Here is a 22,066-nt window from a genome sequence, read left to right as displayed (position 1 = left end):
GGAGAAAGAGTAATGGAGATAAAGGGCAACCTTGTCTAGTACCTCTATGGAGTTTACAAAATGGGGAAAAATGTACATAAACAAACACACAGGCAAGTGGGTCAGTATATAACAATTTGATTAGAGAAATAAAATTAGGACCAAACCCAAACCAATGAAGGGTAGAAAACCTAAAATTCCAATTTATACGATCAAATGCCTTCTCAGAATCCAGTGACAGAGCTGCTAATGGAAAGGGATACTTTTACCCAAGGGCAAGAATATTAGAAAACATTCTGGCTTTGTCAGATGCAAGTTTGCCCTTAATAAAACCCGATTGGTCAGGTTTAATAAGAAGGGGAATAATATCATTCAAACGGGAAGCTAAAATGTTTGCAAAGACCTTACAATCATAGTTAATTAGTGAAATGGGTCGGTAATTTTTACAAAAGGTAGGGTCTTTATCAGGTTTGGGAATAATAATAATAAGGGCTTCTAAAAAAGATCCACTGGCCTTGGACTTAGACAAAAATGAGGTGTAAAGCTCAAGTAATTTGGAAGCAAAAATGGAGGAAAGAAATAAGAGAAGCTCAATAGTGAAGCCGTTAGGGCCAGGAGCACTGCCTTTTTTAAGGGATTTAAGGGTCTCAGTCATTTCTGAAAGGGAAATATATTTTTCTAAGGAAGAAGGGGTTTCAGGAATGGAGAGAGAGTTGGGGAGTCCTTGAAAAAACGATGCAATATCATCTTCGGAAGGGTCTGTATCCTCAGTATATAATTGTTCGTAATGAGACTGAAAGGCGTTGGTAATGTTGGGATCTGAATATAGCATCTCGTTATTATGTTCACAACAAATGGGACCAACAGTTTTCCTTTCTGATTTAATTTTTAAATAATTGGCTAACAATTTGCCAGCCTTATTTTGGCTGCCATGATACTTCTACTTGATTTTAAGGAGGACATTACAAGCATCAGTCGTGACAATTTTGTTCAAAGTAGATTTAGCCTTAATCAAATCATGTAAGCATGAAGGAGATTTGGTGGTATAGTAAGCGTGTGTCCTTTTTTAACAATACTTCTTAAAAACCAGTACATCTACCAATAACCCCTGAAAGAGGAACATAGGCAACAGCACTAAGTAAAGAAAAATCTTTCTTACTAATGGCAAACAATCTAATTAAATAGAATCACATAATTAAGACCTCGTGCAGGTTACATGCTAAACTAAAATGTGTTTTTCTGTTACTCTGACTACTTGATTGTTAGGTAAAGTACTGATTGAAAGATTTCTCATATTGCAGGTAATCAATATATTGGTGTGAAACTAAGATATTTTACAATTTGTCAGTGAAGTCGAGCTATTAATGTGGGAACTTCACTCCCAGACCTGGAAAGCCACAATTCACACATCATATGTTTGACTCTTTGCTTTGGTGGGTTAGGCAGGAACACCTACAGGTTCGATGACCAAAGCTTTCAACTGTCTCCAAGCTCAAAGATTCTTGGGAAATACTTCATCTTTCTAGGACTTCCCATGACTTTCATGAAACCGGAAAAATCTTTTATATTACACCTCCAGCAATTCCGTAAAATGCAGGTCTTCTAATAGGAGTTCCATCCTAACCCCAGGTCAGTATGCTTCTTGCAGTTTGGGATAATGTCCTTCAGTTCAAACAATCAATCAATCAGGATTTTTAAAGCGCGCTACTCATCCGTGAGATCTCAAGGCGCAGGGGAGGTGAGGGGGGTTGGAGAAGTTCCAAAACTCCGAACAGCGAAAAGGCCTCTACATTGCTGATGACTTTGACATAGGGTGCTAGGACACCCTGTTGTACGTGCTTCATATGGGCATCAATGCCTCAGGCCCCATTGCAAAATGTCTAAGGTCCTTCCTAAATGAGTGCAAAAAGTGAGTAAATCTATGTCCCTTTATGTCTAACCCAGTCTTCGTCACATATGTGGTCACCTTAGACCTCCAATCATCCAACGTATTCAATATTTGCATGCTCACCCTTAAGATACTGCTCTGAGACCTTGGCTTCTCCTTTTCCTCCTACATATAAAAGGTATGTGCCACCACTGAGGAGTGGGGCCAGGGAGAGGCAGCCTCAACGTTTACAGAGCCCATATAAAGGTTTTATCTCATAACACATGATGTGTTAAACAAGCCATAGCTCTATCCCACTCTATCTCCTTCACACTACATAGCAAAAACCTAATTAGTGTTGTGAGCAAAGCACACTCTATCAATTCTGATAACCAAGGAAGGTTATTTTCAAAATTATGCTTTTCGGTGAAAACCCTGAGAACATGGAACATCCCTGGACCATTCAAAGCAAACCCATCACAAACGTACTGGACGTCAGGAAGTCCATTTTAGGGCTGCTTCCTTCCAAATTTGGCAGAAGACCAACTATAAACACCCTGTGAGTATTATTAAACCACCCCATTATTTCACTCACCAGCGGCACGAATCCTCTCGTTTCGTATATGGCAGGAAGTTTGTTGTACATAGGTCACACAGATGAATTCCTATAGCACTACATGATAGGAAGCATCACAAACACTTCCTTTAGCTCTGCAGTGTTTTGTAGTGAGCACACATGATAAAAACAAACATTGGCAAAACCACTCGGAGTCACCTTGTTGTTCTTTTAGCTTTGCCAAAGCTTTTTGCTGATTCTGTACAGCATCAGCAAAAAGGATGGTTAAAAAAGAAAAGGTGCAATGACATGGCTGTTGCTGGCAACTACGTCCTTCCATATGTGTGCATGTGTGACGACATATGTACATGCATACATCACCATATATGCATGCGTCTACAAAATGACATGGGCAACATATTTTTTTCCATTTACCAATCAAAGACGGAGGATATCGCTTGAATAGCCAACAAAAAAAAATAATAATTGAAGAATGGCCCAGTAGCAGATGACAGCAGTGGACCCTCACAAAAAAAACTGATAAAAAAAAATTGTAACGAATGATGAGGGTGAGTAGGGAGTAGAAAGGAGCTGGGTGGGAGAAGCAACAGGGAGTGGATGGTGGGGTAGAGGGAGAAATAGCTTCGCACAATAGTGCCTTTTTGTTCTGCAATGTGAACCAGTAGCAAATGGAGTGCTTCTTAAAAAAGAAAAAGCAGCAGTAGGGTAAAAGTCAGTCTATAATAAAAAGGATGATAAAAAAAACTATGCTCCACGGAAGAGAGTGACAGAAGGAGAGGAAGGTAAGCAGTTAATAAGTAAGCAAATAAGAGGGACAATAAAGCAAACCAATGGAAAGCAATGGGAGGGTTCTAGGGCCACTGAAAGTTTTTGTGTGTAAACCACAAGAGGCTTTTCCCTACCTTCAGCTGAAAGCTGTCGGGTAAGCAAGACCTAATAAAGGAGAAGGTGGGTGAAAAAAACCTGAAAGTTGTATACGGCACAAAAATGGCATGTGACTGACCTTGCCAGGCCTGAACTCGGACTCAGAAGGAAGAGCCGCAAAGGTACTCTTCTACCTGACAACCTCCAGTCCAACCCTCCACACCTCTGAAATAAGAACTATATGAGCTTAACTTTATGATCCAAGCGTGCCCCTCTTTACATTATAATGTCAATGTTTTGAATTACTGTTGACTTGTTAACATAAGCAGTCCCGCATCAGAGAAAATGCCAATGGTGAACATTCACGCTGAGAAATGATCACTGCGAGGGACACACAAATAAAAAACCTGGCTCAAAAGTTCTGCTTTCAAAGATTCTCTAGTTCGCCAAATGTTTTTGCAAATATATTCTGATTTGAAAAAACATCCAGGACCCGTATGTTGTTTTGTTTAACAAAACCCTTGAATGTGGGGGACTCGCAGTTAAAGCAAAAGGTCGTTTTAAGAAAATTATCACATCTCCATTATGAGCGTGCTCAATATTGGTGGTGGGGGGGGGGTCACTTCCATGTCATGGTGAAAAGAGAAGACATTGTTATGCATAAAAGGAATTGAGGGTCGATGTACAAAGATGAAGTTTGCAAACAAATGGTTGTAAATTGCACACCAACTTTTTGGGAATGCATTCTTATCTTGCAAATTGGCCTGTGCACAAATAGGACAGTTCACAAAATACCGAATTGCAGGGTGTCACAGAAGGACCTGCCTAAATAATATTATATAGGTTGCAATTTGTGAAACCACGTGATTGGCCACAATCACAGGGATGGTGACCTGCAAGGGTCAGTAAACCACTGTGTTTGTGATTGTTTTTAAATAAAGATTTTTTTTTAATGCAGCACATTTTCCCTGAAGGAAAAGGCTAAGCGTTTAAAAAGGTTTTCTTTTTCAAACAAAAAAAAATTGCTGAGACTTGACAGTGGTCCAATGGAACAATGCCTACTCTGAAACTTTTTTCAACATTTTCCGTTACCCCTTGTAACTTAGTTACCAGCCCAGTTTGGGAGTACATAACTAATCAACGGTTTGCGACTAGAATTATGGTTGTAAACCATTAATACATCTGAGTATGAATTAAAATTTGGAAGGGACACCTACAACACCCCCCTTCAAAATAGCAATTCGTAAGCCACTTCTAAAACCATTTATCGATTCAGAAACCCATTTTTGAATCAGTAACGACGCTTAGTAAACACAAAAATGCTATTTAATGGCCGCAAACCCACTCATTTAGTGAATGGGAGGGTTTGAGATTGTTGAAAGGTTTTGTATAGCAGGACCCTTCTGTTGATGCATACCATGCAGATCCGCAGTTTGTTGCTGCCTCTTTTTGGTGCTTTTGTCTTCCTGTTACGAATATGCCACAAACCCTACTTCTGAGTGATCACTTATTAGCTTAATCATGATCAGGAGTGGTCAAATCCAATGCAACGGGATACAATCACAGTAACAACACGTGCTTCAATGCACCTTATGAGTCAGGCTCCCGGTTTTATGGTATTTCTTTTTTACATTCCCGCCTGTATTTACTTATGTTTATTTTTTGCTGATTTTATCTGTAGTAAGCCATATGTATTTTGTGCTTAGTGTCAAAAATGAAGCTGCAATGGGTACATTTCTGTGTTTATTGAACCAACACATATTTACTCTTGTTTAAATGTCGATTGGAGGTTTAGCCATTTACTGCACAGTGCAGTCATTTGAAATCATTTGAGTTGTAGAACAGCTTAAAAAGCTGTGCTTTTTTATCGGGGGTGGTGGGTGAATGATATTGAGGTTCAAGCTCAATGGGACATAACCCAATTCTGTAGTTGACACATACATTTCAAGCAGCTACAACCAAGAGCCACCAAGTTGAGAGAAATAGTATTGAGTTTGAGAAAGATTTGTGCCTGATATATCCATATGCTAGTAGCTGGGGTAAGAAATCCCAAAGTTCAAAGTGCCTTTTAAACCATACTGGGTTGTATTTATTTCGTGCCAAAAATAACAGGTAACTAAAGAACCGCAGACACGTGTTTCGCCTGTATGGCCGGCAGGCCAAGGGGTTTTCAAGGCATGGGTCTTGTTAATGGTCCTATGATTGTCGTGATTTGTGTCTGTTCACCACACGGGCACAGTCTCTGCGGTCACGTAGATAGATGCTGTGACCCGTTTGTTAAACAGAAACCTGTCAGCTGTTCTTTAGTTACCTGTTATTTTTGGCACAAAATAAATACAACCTAGTATGATTTCAAAAGCACTGCGGACTTTGGGATTTCTTACCCCAGCTACTACTATATGGATATATCAAGCACAAACCTTCCTCAAACCCAAAACAAACACCTGTGTTGCTGCAGTTATTTCAGTTTCATTAGGACAGCCTTTTCCTGTTTTTTTCACTCACTCTCATGCCTATCAATCTGCACAGCTATTGACCGAGCATGCATGATTGACACTAATGGGAAATGTGCGGAAGGAAACCTATTTTCTGTATATTTCAATATTTAAAAATAAATACAGACACAAAAAAATTATTGCTTTCAGTCTGTATTTATCTGTAAAAATCAGTAAAAATGGAACACTGGGAGCTTTAGCTCTGAGTAACAAACCCACTCATGGCCAGTGCTTAAATTATAAAAAGAAAAATAAGTGCAGGGGCCCAAAGTTCTTCTTCGGAGTGCCAAGGCTGCTGAACGCCGAGGCTGCCATGTGTTGATTCCAGCTCATGCCACCTATTTCCAGCCTAAACTTACTGTTTCTTTATATCACTGTTATTGATTCTTTTTCTTCTACTTGCTACCTTTTTCACTGTTTTCCCACCTTTCTTTTATTTATTATTTTCTACCTTTGCTGCCCTTTTCCATATTTCTTTTGGTCAAAGACAGAATGTGAAAAATTAGTCCTGATCTGCAAAAATAAGCATCGAAGTCACCACCTGCAACCTTCGGCACAAATTAAGTACTGCCTGTCTCTCTGCCACAGTGAGCGGTCCCTTGGCGTCAAAAGCGTTCCTGTGACAGGTAATGGCCACACTCATGAGCTCAGGTCATTATGCCAGAGGAGCCAGTCACAGCTCCTCTGTGACTGGCTCCTCTGTGGTATCTAGGCCTGTGCATAGCACTTCAGTTAATCCAGTCACCACAGTACAAAATATTCAGGTGGGCTCAAAGCTCCTCTGCTCCTCAAACGTGGGGCGAGCAGACACTGAATCGCACTGAACCTTAGAACTCATTCTTTGTGGCCGAAGCTTAAAGGAGAAATGCAGTGAAGAGAAAAGAACAGTTCACTTTCCCCAGTCCTACATCACCAGCAATCACCAACATTCTAGAGAGTTCTTGTGTTTGAAGATGTCAACTTGGGTTTAGAGAAGTATTGTGACATCCTTCACCGGATGGCCCCTTTAAAAGGTCTCCAGTTGGTTCGGCTCTCCCTCAAGCTGTTGGCTGATGTGTTAGCTGTTTACTCGTACAACGAGCTGCATGCATGCTGGGGGAGGTGGTGGGAAGGAATGCTTTTTTCCATGGATTAGCTGGAACCTGCTGGGGTCTTTAATCCTGCCCTGGCAGTGCAGCAGAATTAACGATTGGCAGAGCCGTCTCCCCACAGAGCACGCACATGTGTGTGACCTACTTCCAGAAGGTGGCCCCCAGCAGGAGAGCATTACCTGGCTTGGGCTTGGAGAAACATCCTCCCATGGCGAGTTAATCCAGCGCTGAGGAGCGAGGCGGGCAACAAGACGCACAGCTTTGGGATTTTCCATCCAGGTCTCCAGAGGGGTCACGCCCATGAGGCATACTGCAAGAACTCAAGAAGCAGCCTTCACCGGGGTTGCCAAAGTCCTGCTGAGTCCTCTAGCACGAAGAACCTCTCTCAGCATCCCGAGGAAGAGGAGGTCTTCCTGGCCTGTAGGAAACCAGAATTGACAAGTCAGTTGACATCCCAAATAACTGCCTGGATTTAGAAGTCACAAAGCATACTAAATTGTTACTGTCAGGCAGACACAAGAAACAAAAGGCTATGTGAATGCATGCCAAAGCCCACGATGCACACAAACAGTCGAATTTACCATTAAGGAGCAGATATTTTGAAAAATAAAATCAAGTCAGAGGCAACAGGCTTTGCGGCCTGCCAAGAACTTTGCACCCTAAAAACAGTGAGCTTCTAAAGTCTGAGTGAGTGTGACTCACTGACGCATTCACATCTAACAAGTAGAAATAACTTATCCACCCAACATGGTCTTTAGCACCTGCTCTGTCTGAATATAGACCAGTGGAACTTCCTACTTGTGTCTGAAATCTATGTAACAAGGTGAACTCATGTACATTGAATGCTGTGGTCTGTACTGGGGGCCTAGAATGAGAGAGGGTAAAAAGGCTCCCTCTTGGTAGAGTTCAAAGGGCATGGCTGGGGATATTCTTGTAAGTTTACACTGCAATGCCATGTGTGATCTGCCAAGGTTCACCACTCTTCTGACATATTTAATATACAACGTCTGCCCTTATTGATATCATATAGGGATAGAATATGTGTTTTATGCTTACACCAAAGGTTCCTTGATGTAGTTTCCAAAATAACGAAGACACTAAATCAGACCTCCTCAGGGGGTATATTTTAGCTCTGTGTTTGCATTTAACAAACTCTACTGGGTTGAACAACTACACAGCACCACGTTTTGATTAACTGCATGTTTTGCCTGTATATCCTATATTCCCCTTTCAAAGATATCAGGATGTCTGTCCACCAGTAATTTTCGAAGGATGCTACAAACCCATCATTAAAAGTTCAAATGTTTGCATGTATGCTTAGGCTGGGAGAGGATTACTGCTCCTACAACTCACTGTGTGCATTGACATGCTCACAAGCAAACAAAGGGCCAGAGGTGGGTATGGGTGGGGGGAGGCTGTGTGTGTGTGTGTTGTGCGTGTGTACGCACGCACCCACGCATGTCTGTTGGACTGTCTGCATACCTGCATGAACCCACAAGCCAGATATTATCTGATGGTTGATGCACAGGGCAGACTGTGTTTGGTGATGTTAGCCGTCCATTGCTTATGCCAGACTTTGCAATGTATAAGGACTACCCTTGGGTCTGCTTCATGTTACAGAAGACTCAGCTTGTGACTGAATTCATGTCCCTATTTTCACTCTATACTGGAACACTTTTCTGTCGCTCTGAGTGGCAGCATACTCAGTGTCTCCAAGCCAGCTGTCGATAGAGTTGGGCTGTGGAGAATGGCATCTCTATCCTTCCAATCAAGAGCTGAATGAGTGAATGAGATGATACCATCCTGATGCCAGGTCCATCTCTTAGCAATAGCAACCTGAAGTTGCCAAAAGCCCCAGTTCGGCGTCAAGGCAACAATAAGATGAATTATTTTAACTTAGACTGCTCTGTAACTGCTAATAGTTTGAAACTGACTCATAGATGAGAGACTCAGCGTAGAGTGAGTCCAAGTGCTGGGTCTCCACAGTTGATGCCATTCCTACTGGCAAAAAACACACAAAATGGCCACAATGCCACCCACTCAATGATAATGGTTGCACACATTATCTAAAGAGGAGCAAAATGCTAGCTCCCCTCACTAACTAGGCAACACAGACCAGTCAAAGAACAGCCAACATGATTCCAATGATGCTTTCACTGATTGGGGAGGGAGCATTATGCAGTCTCCATCTTAAAGGGATGATTACAAACATGAATTCACTCATCTGCATTAAGTTCATCAATGTCTTGTACTTAATAGGCCATCTGTGTCCTCATCCTTCCTGGATCTACTGGCAGCCTTTGACACCGCTGACCGCAAAGCCCTCTCAAAGCATGCTCGGGGTTAGTTATGACAGGGTGCACATGTAGGCCTCCCATAAAGATTCATGACATGGGCAGATGACGCATTGACAGTATGGAAGGCAGTAGGAGCTCAAGAGCTACAAATGACTGAAGCTGGACAGCAACAACTTTGGCCACCGATAATAAGATATGGCTATGGTACAGTTTGCCCAGTCTTTGAGCGATTACTACTTCCTTTGCTCAGGGAGCATCTAATATTTTTGTTATCTTAGAATGTAGCGGGCTTCGAAAGGTACTAGAGGATAAGGAAAGCCTTCATGTATTGCTGGGGCATGATATTGTCTGCCTGAAGGGGATATGGGCTAAGTCATATCAGATAGTTAAATTTTCCTAATATTCAAACCTGCAACATGGTTACTCAGTCTTGAGGATTAAAAAAAAATGACATTACTTATTAGGGAATGTGTAGATCAATCTTTTAATCCAGCAAGTAAAAAATTAATATTCCCTCTGTCCACTACACTTAGAGTGTTTGGAATTAAATGAGGGATTTTTTTTATTACGCGTGATTTCCTCTCTGGCTATGTTCTCCCTGAAATGAATGGGGAGCAGTGGGCTGGGGGGGGGGGCTAGTGAATTGGGGGGGAGAGGGTGCTGGGGGAACAGGCTTGATATTCACGCTGCGATGGAGAAGGTGATGCAATTTTCCTTCTTCATCTGGAATATCCGTGGAATGGGTTATGTAGACAAGAGATACAAGATCTTATCCTTCTTAAAGTGCAGGGCGCAGGGGGTGGACATGGCCTTTCTCCAGGAAACCCACTTGACTGGCTCTGCAGTACCTAGATGCAAAGGCGCTGGAGCAGACATATATATGCAACGGGCTACTCCACTTTTTCTTGAGGAGTGCTGATTTGGGTCAGGCCAGAAATGCCCATTGAAATTATAACGACGTGTATAGATGCTGAGGGCCGATATGCCTTCATTGTTGGTAGATTTAATGGCCTTCACATACACATTGGCTGTATTTTAATTCCTTTTTTTGTTTAAATTTCTTTATTAGTTTTACGAATTTCCATGTATTACAGCAGTTACAGACAACTGAAATTGCATATTTGCATCTTTTACTAGCAGTACTTGTCATGAGTAATAACCCTTTGGACTACACATTGGCTGTATATATTCTCCGACATAGACCAGGTGTGATTTTTCTCTCAACTGTTCAAGATACTTGCACTGGACCCCGACATCCCAATATTACTCAGGCGATTACAACTTCGTTGGGGATGTTCTCCTTCACAACTCAATGCCTCCGTTGGTTGACTTGCCAGACAAGATAGTGGTGCAGGGCTACATAGATTGGGTGGAGCACTGGACCTTCTGGGATGCATGGCATGAACTAAACCCGGGACATAGAGAATTCTCCTTCTATTACCTGGTATATGACCTACACATTCGTTTAGAAAGGATACTGGGCTCAGCAGAACTCATTGACCGAGTTGCGTGAGCTGAGTATTTAGGCCGCACAATGTCCGACAATAATTCCCTCTTAGCTGAGCTCCATTGGGGCATCTCGCCCATCCCCACCTGGAGGCTCGCTCCCAGTTACTTATATGAGCCCACCTTTAAGGGACCCCCTGGGAGATTGGATTGTGGAATACTTCAGCACGAATGGTCAGACTGCTGCCCATACGAACATCGAATGGGACCCATTTAGGGCTGTGAAATGGGTGCACTGCCTCAGTCAATTGGTGGGCATAGAGCGCTCGCTTTTGACTGAATTAACCGCTTTAGAGGGTGAAATCCGTCATTTATAAACCTCAGCTTTGGAACAGCCGGAGACCATGCAGTCTCTACGGGAGGAGAGGGAGAAGCATGCTGTAGGGGAAACTCATTTGCTTGCATCGATAGGAACATACAGCAGCTGTACATGAGAAGGGTGGGCATGCAGGCAGATTGTTAGCTTGGTTGACATGCCCGGAGAGCAGAGGAATCCACATTATCCAAGTTGCTGGACCAGCTGGGGAAATGATTTACTCCAAATCTGGCAGACATGAAATTTTCATCAGACTCTTGTGGGATCTGTATGGAGCCAGTGACCCGGTAGATGCCGGAGTTATGGTTGCTTTCCTGGAGAGGGTGCAAGTGTGGCAGCTGCAAAAGGGATAACGGGATCGGAGCTAGAAATCAGTGAGCTCATCAAAGGCTTGGCACAAGATAAGACTCTCTGGGATGGATGGCCTCCCTGTTGAATACTATCAGACCTATGCGACACACCTGGCTCCCAGGCTGGCTACACTGTACGCCAATGCATTGGAATGTGGGCACTTGCCAGCTGTGGCCAGGGAGGCCTTGATCATCTCCATTCCTAAGCCACTGAGTGACACCACTTATGTGGTGGTGTGCCGCCTACTCTCTATGCTGAACTTAGATTATAACATTCTGAACAAAGTTCTAGCAAACCAACTCTCTGTGTTGGTGCATGAGGATCAAAACAGTTTTATCTCCAAGTGTTACACGTCCCATACCATCCAACGCCTTACCGTGTGCTGGATGAGATGGATAGGAGCTGATTTTCTGCGGCACTGGTCCCTTCCATAGGCATTTGTAAGGCCTTTGATAACCATCAGTGGGATATCTATGAGAGGTCATGAACAGGATGTCCCTGGAAGGGGGTTGGAGCAAGTGGGTGGATCTATTGTACACTGGTGTGCATTTGCCTACGAGGGCGTATGTCTCGGACCCTTTGTAGGTCAGTCGGGGTACAAGGCAAGGATACCCCCTCTCTCCCATGCTTTTAGTGCTAGCAGATGAGCTATTTGCTTGTCTTCTGAGACTGGAGGGGCGGGACAGAGCATCCCTTTGTGTGATGGGGAGCATATCTGTTCATTGGATGGAGATGACATCTTGATATTCCTAAGGAGCACCCGAACAGTCATTCCATAGAGCGTAACGCTATTGGACAACTTCTGCCAGGTCTCTGGCTTGAGTACGAATTGGTGGAAATCCTGTGCCTTCTCGGTCTCCCCTGAATACTCGGGCCCTCTGACGCCAGTAAGAGTTCTCGATTTACCATGGGAGCCTAGAGTTCTCAAGTACTTTGTATCAAAATATATCACTCGGAAGCAAATATTTGAGAGGGCAATCTCGGGGGCATTGTGAGTGGCCTTAAGGGATGTGTGGCCTGTTGGAGAATGCTGCAGCTTCCTGTGATGGCTCGAATCACACTGACTAAAATGGTGATCTTGCCTAGAGTCCTTTATTATTTTGTGAACCTCCTGATATGGATACTGGAAAAAGGGTTCCGATCCCTAAACACTTTACTTAGAGAATTGTTCTGGAGTGGACAGTGAGCTAGGATGTCATTTATGTACACTTAAGAGATCCACAAATTCAAGAGGTCTGGGCGTCCCAGACTATGAATTATATGACCTGTCCATGCATTTGCAGTGGGTGGCCGGGATCAATTTGTCAGATATGGGGGATCAGAGCAGAGAGGGAGCTTTGCTAGCTACATAACTAGGAGTTAAGCGAGCCCCTCTGCTTACGCAACGCTTACATCATCCAACGCTTTGGTGTTGGAGGGTGGTGCGCAGTCTCGTAGGGACAGCTGCTCTGTATGGCCCATGATGCTCTTGGTGGGTTTGCCGAGCATGGGATGGGCTACTTTACGGCCTGCCAGCGGACACCTTCAACTCTGAGGGCTGCTTCTGCACACTAGAGGCATTGATTGCTGAAGATAATCTGCCAGAGTCTCAGTTCTTGACATACGGGGCGCTAATGGGGGTTATAAGACATCTCCTGGTGATCCTGGACCTTGAACCTCCAGTGCACGATCTCCTGCAGACCTTACTCACCTTCCGTGGGCATCAACACATGATTTCATGGGTGTATAGCACTGCTCTGGCCATGAAAGTAGATGACCGTGCAGCTTTAGGGGCCAAGTGGAAGGAATACATTGTCCAAACCTTCAATGTGAAGGTATGGGGTCAGACCTTGGAGCATGCATATACTCACTCTCAACACAAGATTCAAGTACACTCAATTCAACTACTTACACGGTACATACATCCCGTCACACAGACTGAACATCATGTTACACACTACTGATTTGAGCTGCACCAGGTATGCCCTGGCTGATGCAGGCTTTGTACACGTGGTGTGGGGCTGCGCAATATCAACCTCTTCTGGTTTCAGGTAACAGCGGACATGGAATGTACGTTGAGCCGTAGAAGGCTCCAAGCGGTTGAGGTCTGCCTCCTTGGGTTATATCCCAGACACCCGAGAAAAGGTTTGGTAATCGATTTCTGGACCCCGGGTTATATCCCCGGAAATCCGTGAAAAAAGTTGTTAATATCTTTTTGGACCTTGCATTGGGGATAGCCCACAGGGACATTGCCCATCACGAGAAGTCCCCACAGGGTTCTCCCCACAATAGATGGCGGGCAGAGGGGGCTGCGGCTGAGGGTGCGACACTGTGCGCCGAGGAGTATAGAGGAGTGCGCCAAGGGCCCAATGTGGATCAATTGCTAGAGGTGGCCACTAGCTTCTCAGATTATAATCTGTAGAACCTGCTGACGAGGATCATTTTGGGAGTGATAGTGGTACTGATCACTGATAGCTTGTATGAGCCGAGGGACATCGGGTGATCTGCTGCAGGGGGCTCGGGCATAGGTGTCAATAGGCACAAATCAAGCATGCCTCATGAATGAACAACATACTCTGCCAATTCAAAACCACTGTACTATTCATGGCAGAGGCTTAAATTTGATCCCTAAGAATTTAGCCATTATTCGTACAAAATTGCAAAAAACAGATTGGCTGAATTTTATAAAGAACTTTGACAATCTGTTTCCAAGAGACCTGGATTACAGAGGACTTCCATAATGATTATTTTTGTGCCTCTTGTTACCCGGGCACCCCGTCCATCGAGGGAAGGCACAAAGGGGGTTTGGCGATTCTTATTTCCCTTCAAATTTGTTGCTCTGATGTCAGCATAGAGCACTGCGCCACATGTTTATCCTTTCCAGTTTCACCTGATTTATTGATTGTAAATTGTTACTATATCTTTGATAATCGGTCCGCAGAGGTCATACAATCACTAGACACCAATTTGACTAAGTTCACTTCTCAGCATAAACCGCAGCTAATATTTCTTTGGACAGGAGATTTCAATATTCCTGTTTGCGAGTTCAGCAGACACCCAGTCTGTGGCTTTATAGACAGAATTTGGGGGTATTTCACCTACTTCAAACATGCCCTTTATGGGGATGCCCTAAATGGGCTCATGATGGGAAATAATGTAGTGACAGTAAGTGATATAACACTTGAAGGGCATACATATATCCCAACCATAACAGGCTCTAGTCAGGACAGTAATATTGATTTTATTCTACTTTCCTTGGATTTTATTACCCTATTCATTGATTTTAAGATCATCGCCAGTTGCATTGATGATCATAATCCCCTTCATCTAACCCTCAATTTACAATTTAGGACAGATTGTGAAGGTATGAAGATGTGGGAACTGGAATAAAGTGACAATAAGGGCATGAGGATTAAGTGGGATAGAGTTGATGCTACTTCCTTCTTGAACGTACTGATTAACCATGATTTTGATTCCGTTCATATCTGCCTGACACCTGAAGCAGATCCCAGCTCAATTGTAAACTGTTTTGTAACAGTTAGTCAACAAATATTGTGCATGCTTACTACCAAGACACCCAAAAAACATGCACCGCTTCACAGGTGGTTTAATTTAGCATGCTCCATAGCACACAGACAACTTTTGGTGGCACTTAAACAGGGCCCGAGTGACATCATTAGGGTCCATCAAGCACATTTAACTTATAAACCTGCTTTAGAGACCCGTAAAGAGGAGCTTAGGAATGCAGCATGGGCAGATCTTGAAGAGGCAGGAATTACTGGGGATAGCAAAGGTTTCTGGGATGTCATAAACCGTGCATTCCTCGCTGATCACTCCAGCCACAAGATTGAGAACTACCTTGTAACAGACGCATGGATGGCTCACTTTGCCTAGGTTTTTACTGATGGTAATGAGGCAGGTAACCCAGCAGATGTTTTAAGGATTTTATGTTGTTGTGACTTTAAGGATGGGGATCACCGGGGAGGTAATTGGGCGGGGGTACGAGGTTACGTCATGGCGCACTGCTATTGGTTTAGAGGTGGGGCTGATTCTTTAAATTCAGTTGGTTTCAACCAGCAAGGCTAAAATGCACGTATCGCTGCGTGCGAGCATGGAGTCTTTGCAAAGTTATCAGGTACGCATGGGGACATAGAACTATGACCAACAGGAAGAAGGGAGGAAATAGGAATATAGGGTATACTTTGTATAAGGGCTCAAGGTGATGAATTTGGGGTTAAATTTGTCACGTTTTAACGTGCAATATCGGAATGGCAGACATGCAGACAGCAGATTAGCTTAACACTTTAATGACGGACATCAGGTTACACAGAGGGAGATGTACAACTTTGAATTTATGTTTGATTACACACTGAGGCTATGTGGAGCACGGGGGAACATTTTAAGTTTGTGTCGATTATGCTTGGGGAAAGTGTTTCATTCTTAAAAATTAGGGAAGATTAGTTGGGATGTTAGTTTCTATTTAATGTTATATTGCTTTGGGTTTCAAGCAACGTGGTTGATATGTACTTTTTCAACTTATAGATACCCCTGATGAAGGTTAAATGAACCGAAATGCATTGGGTAATGTGACTGGGATAATTTGGCGGTTTCGGAGTTCCCAAAAGCCCATGAATAGGCCCGGATAGGCAATTCTGGAATTATGAAAATGCAGAAGGAAACGAATTTCGTATCTTTGACGTGAAGGATTAACTTGGATAAAAAATGAATAAACTTGGTTGAAATTTGAATTACTAATGGTGAAGGTGAATTAATTTGAATACCGATGTTCATAATGCTGTACAACTCCACTGTGACCCGCAAACCGCGGTTCACAACTTTTTCATGAACCCAGCAGATGCGACAGAAAGCTGAAAAATTGACCCTATGGCCACCTATAATCTTAGCAGCTTTATTGAAATTGCCGAAGTAATCCGTGCCACCATCTTATCCCCCCAGGGAAAGTGCCATGTCCAAATGGCATAGCAGTGGACATCTTCAAGTCCAATATCAAAATCAAGTATCCAAATTATCACTAACATGTTACACGCAGTGATTCAAGGCACACCGATAACAATTTGGAGGGAGAGAGTTATAGTCCCGATCTATGAAAAAGGAGACAGAAACAAACCTAATTGCTACCGGCCAATCTCTCTTCTAGACACAATTTGCAAAATATTGGGATGAGTCCTCCTCTCAAGATTGAAGGGCTGCGCTGAAATAAATAATGTCATTTCAGATCTCCAATATGGCTTCTGTCGCGGTATTGGTACAGTTAAACAGTCCTTAAAATTCTCCCTAATAATAAGGAAGTAAGTCAAGGCCATGGGAGGTACTTTACACATGGCGTTTATGGACCTCTCCTATGCCTATGACAACGTAAATCAATCTAAATTGTGGGCCATGTTTGAACACATGGGAGCAGAAGAGGCACAGGTCCTTGGCACAGTTGATTAGTCCCTAAATCTCTCCCACACAAAAGGGAAGTTTGTTGAGGCCAGGAGAGGTACTTTACACATAGCTTTTGTGGACCTCTCCTATGCCTTTTACTATGTGAATCGATCTAAATTGTGGGCCATGTTTGAAAACATGTGAGCGGATGAGCCCCAGGTCCTTGGCACAGTTGAACAGTCCTTAAATGTCTCCCTAATAATAGGAAATATGTCGAGATCTGGCTGTTCGATCAGTAGCGCCCCCCCCACCCCCACCCCAGCGCCTTGAGACCCTCGCAGGTATGTAGTGCGCTATACAAATGACTGATTGATTGATTGATTGATTGATTGAGGCCACGGAAGGTACTTTACACATAGCTTTTATGGACCTCTCCTATGCCTTTTACAATGTGAATCGATCTAAATTGTGGGCCATGTTAATGTTTGAAGACACGGGAGTGGAAGAGGCAGAGGTCCTTTCCTTAAAAGAGTGCATATGGATACTTCAGTGAGGATTAGACGTGGCCCAAATGGAGAGTGTACTGCCCCTGCGACCTCCAAGCTGGTGTTCAGCAGGGATGCATTTTAGCAGCTTTTCTGTTTCTCTTTTCTATCAATGAGCTGGAATCATTCCTTGTGCAACAAGTTGTGCATGTCCTCTGTCAGTAAATGTTCAATTCCAACTCTGCTCTCTATGCTGACGATGCAGTTCTACTTGTGAGAACTGCCAGTGATCTTCACATGTTATTAAATGCATTCATTGTTTTTGTGAGTAGCCTCGATTTAAACATACATTTTAGTAAATCATTTATAATGATGAGCAGCCCAAAAAATGCGAAATCCAAATCACATTTTATAGGTGGGGCAGAGTTTAGTATAGTCAAGATTTTTAATTATTTGGGCATCACTTTTGATGCATCATTATACTGGGGACATTTAATAAATATTAGAGTGCAGCAGGTCTCGAAGGTATTGGAGGCAGCTCCTGGCTGTTCTAGTAGGCTAGGTCACCGACCCCTGAAGGGGATGCTACGGTTGTACAGGAGTAAATGCATGTCAGTTGGAGTGTACACGGCTGGCATTTGGGGATACACCAACCCCAAAACACTCCAAAAAGTAGAAATGTATTTCCTATGTAGCCTTCCATGTCTAAGAGTACTGCTAAGCAGGGCCGGACTGACCGTATCAGGCCCCGGGCGTTTTCTCAGCAGGCCGGAAGGGTGGGGGCCAGTTTTTGGCCAGTTGGGGGCAGTTTTGATACTGAGGGCGGGTTTTGCAGCAGTGCTGCAATATCGTCCCCCTGTAACAAAAGCGGCAGATGTGCTTGACACTAGCAAAGGGGGCGGAGGTTTTCAGTAACACCCCCACCAACCTCCACCTCCAAGCGGAGTTGCCAGGGCTGGTTTCTGTTCCCAGTCCAGCCGTGCGGCTAGATATATTTGCCATACTGAATCAGGATTGAATTATCTGTTAGACAACAGTGGAATAGCCCTCCTGTTACAATGGCTTAATAATTGGTTTTGTTCAGTGGCATCCTTTTCTATATTAATACTGAAGGATTGCCTAGAGTTGGATAATTCACTCAAAATACCATAGCTTATTTGCATAAAACAGACCCTGTTAAAGCTGGGAGTGCTTTAATATTTTTACAATCCTGAGGAACAGCAAATCGAGGATTACAAATCTTTTTTTAACCAGTGTATAAAGGAATGAGTAGAAGAAATGCAAACTTTGCAGTCGATAGCCATGCACTATCCCTTGATTACCACCCCGGCCTCGAACCCTATTTCAGTACCATAAGAAATCTACCACAGTTTTACCTCACCCACTTTCGCTTAAGCACGTTGCACGTTTTGGCTGCCTTCCCCCTTCGGGAGGAGGGGGGTGGGCTAGTTTTCCAAATTGCCAACACTGTCCCTGTGACACTGTATCACAGTAAAGCACTACCCACTTTATACTATTCTGCACTTTATAAAGCGCTCCACACAAGCGGCTTCTAGTACCAATTTTGCGCGCTTCTTGCATTAAAAACCATAAGCTAGCTATGCTATATCTACAGCGTCTTGTGACAAAAGAAATTAGTTTTTTACGGTAATAAATGTCGTTTGTGCAGCTTTAGTACTAAGGAAAAAATATGAACTTGTAATGTGACTACTATGTATCTGTGTAATTTATATATCATGCTTGGATTTTATTGGTCATTGCTTTGGCGACTTACTTGAGCACTTTATTTGATATGTACACATACTTTGGTTGGACGAGCTGCTTCATGTATTTTATATACATTAAGTCTGTCTATTAAGTTTCTGCTTGTCATACTGTGCATTTTAGTGTAACTTTTATGGTAGTTGACCGAGAAAGGTTTTGATGATGATAATGGAAAAAGAAATTGAAAGTTGATAGGTAGGTTTTTTCAAGAGATTGTATCTTGCAGGGGCTTGAATTTACAATTTTTTAGAAATTTAGGGGCATATTTACATGAAAATAAAGCCGCGTCGTTTTCTAAGTGTGCGAATGCACCATATAGCAATATGGGATATTCCTGTACTCAACCCTGTGCTGGCCCAAAAAAAAGCAGCCTAGCGCCAGCGCAAGCACCCTTGCACATTGGAGCAAGGGTGCCTGCATTGCAGGGATGATTGTTGTTGTGCAGGAAGGGGTTCCTGCACAAAAAAAATCAGCAATGGCGTTTTGCTCCTTCTTTGTGTGCTGCAGAATGCAGAAAGAGCAAAAAAAATATTTCTCCTTGCTGCGCCACTTTTACCCCTTTCCTCGGGAGGAGTACGTTTTAAGCACTGCCTGGGATTTACAGATCCTTGTAAATCTGGAGCAGTGTCAAAAAGCAATGGGTGTTGCATGGGAACGTCCACAGCAACACCCATTGCACACCTAGCCCATTGCACACCCCTTTGCTACAGAAACTTGTGTAGAGGAGGACCATATTTGCAAGGAGGCCTTAAGCCACAAAAAGTGGCTTAGCGTTGCCTTGTAAATATGGAGCAGGACACAGCACCACTGGAACGTCGCAAAAAGTGACACTCCGGTGGTGCATTGCCCTTGTAAATATGCCCCTTAGTTGTCTCAGGGTCAGTAAAGAGAAACACACTGAAAAAACAAACACAAACTAGCAGAATATATTTTTTCAATCTCTTGAGTAACAATTTTTATATACCTCAGTACAAATAATGCTACTGAAATAAATCAACACTCTTTGGTAAAGGACAATGTGTTAGGAGTTTAGTTAACTGCTATCTCACCTGTCAACATTTTAAAGGATATTGACACATCAAACACGAGCCTAAACATAGCATTGAGGTCTGCAAACTGTGTTCAGGGTGCCAGATCATATTCTATCAAACATTCATTTTCAATAGCACAGGACTCATTTCTTTTCAGGCTCTCATGTCATGCAATATGTAACAGACATAAAAGACAGACTTGTGAATAATTTGATTTGAAAGTCCACTGCTGTGGGATAGGGAAGCGGGAGCAAGGTAAGGACTGAGGGACTGGAGGCTGGGATCACCTTTTAGAAAATGAAATTCCCAGTGAGAAACTAGATGAGGGTTCTCAAGACCTATTTTTGGACACTTTTTAATGAACGTCTTGTTAGTACACTCTTCTAAATGAAGGCCTTAAACTAGTTTTTAAAAAGTTTTTATCATCTGCATGGCTTGGAGCGTGTATTTTCAGATGGGACTTGTCAGTGTGTGCATTTTGAGATTAAATAAGCACACTACCAGAATTATGAATTTTTATATATTGTGCTATCAAAATATCGTTAATGCCAGCCTCAATTTTAGTAGATAGGTTTTTCATCACAAACCATGAGTGGCAGCGTGAGAATGCCCATGTATCACCCATGGGACGCCCCTTGACGAAACGTAAAGTCAAAGTAGCACAAACTGATATTTGCATTACTTTTTGGGCTACATTCCAGCGTAAAAAGGTTTTGTGCAGAAAGTAAGTGCCCTATCAACAGTTTGCACAGTTTGCAACATTTTTGTAACTTTGTACCAGTGCAAACTCTTCATAAATCTGTGCCAAGGTGTACAAAATGACAAAAAGAAAACAGTAGTTATAAGTATTGTTTTAACACATGGCATGGGCTGCAACAAAGTGTGCTTCCTTAGTGGAAACACAAAGATGAAAACACGAGGGGCCGTAATGCGTATACGGCGCATTTTCCTGGTTAGAGCTAGGCGCACCTTTCAAAAGGTGTGCCTAGTGCCAATCAGGAAAATGTGCTGCATTACAGTGAATCCGCTGCCCCCAGGGCAGCCACAAACTCGCGTTGCCCTGGGGTCAGCACATTCAGGTGAAAAACGGAATGGCTTTGAAGCTGCCGCTCCATTTTTTCACTGTGCAGACCACAACCCGTCTGCACTTTGAAGGGGGATTAGAGAGCCCTTTTCAGGCGGATGCAGTGACTGACTGCACACACCTGCAAGGGGATGCCTGAGGGGTCCATGGAACTCCCTTTCTGTCCTTCAGAGGACTGCCATCAGGGGGGGCACTAATACTGTGCCACCATTTAGATGGCACACTGTCATTGCTCTTCCTGACAGCTTATTTGCCTCTGCCCTCAGGTCTGCAATATGGCACAGAGGCAAATGGATTCCCCCATGCAAATGAGGGAACGCCCTCTGAGAGTGCTGGCGTTTTATGTGTGTCAGTGCTATCGATATTACAAAAGGGGATGCACAAGTGTCTGCGGCCCCTTCTGTATTACCAAAGTGCCCCAGGGGCAAGTAAAGCGGGTACAAGCCCCTGTCGCGCCCCTGGGGTACTCCGGTAATACGCCCCCAACAGTAAAAGCTTTCTTCACAGAGGTAAGTGCAATCTAAACATCCCCATCACTATACAGGAAGGACAAAAGTAGAGCAACCTCTCCACACCCACAGAATGGGCGCAGCACGGCCGCAGCAGTGCAGGCTTCCCACATTAAAGCAACAGTTGCACCAGAGGCACCAGAGCAGGCAAGGGATCATTGGAGGATGATGCTGTCCCATTTAACATGACGCGGATGCCGGAGTGGACGAGTAAAGAGTAAAGCATGCAGTAGCATCACATTCCACCCTACTGCTTTTGATGTTAGAGGACTGTGTAATCACTGTTTGCTATCACATGCACTTCCTCTGTTGCCTCACAGAGGTTTCATAACAAGTCTCACATGAATCCCCCTGAGGTCGATAACAGGAGTGAGCCACCCCCTAAGGATTACAACATCCACGGTAACACCTCGGGTCGGGTGTTGTTCACTTTAATGCTTTGGTCGCTGAGAGGAACCAGAATTTCTAGATAAAACTCTGGGA

The 22,066-nt window shown here is 43.5% G+C and overlaps 1 protein-coding gene across 2 annotated transcripts in view; it reads right to left on the bottom strand.

Annotated features, from left to right (window-relative positions):
- Window positions 1-22,066, bottom strand: part of AIFM3 (AIF family member 3) — a 284,806-nt gene that overhangs the window by 217,569 nt on the left and 45,171 nt on the right. Inside the window, exon 2 of one of the 2 annotated variants that reach the window (XM_085633940.1) lies at window positions 7,053-7,291. In XM_085633940.1, coding sequence (XP_085490066.1) covers window positions 7,053-7,083 — 31 coding nt within the window. In that variant the 5' untranslated portion in view covers window positions 7,084-7,291. Of the gene's footprint in view, window positions 1-7,052; window positions 7,292-22,066 lie in introns of those variants that run through there. The other variant, XM_085633939.1, reaches the window with a different exon arrangement.

Source organism: Triturus cristatus, chromosome 11 (assembly GCF_964204655.1).
Source record: "Triturus cristatus chromosome 11, aTriCri1.1, whole genome shotgun sequence".
In the NCBI taxonomy this organism is placed as follows: Eukaryota; Metazoa; Chordata; class Amphibia; order Caudata; family Salamandridae; genus Triturus; species Triturus cristatus.
The sequence above is the reverse complement of the archived record's forward strand: the minus strand, read 5'-3'. Positions and strand labels throughout refer to the sequence as shown.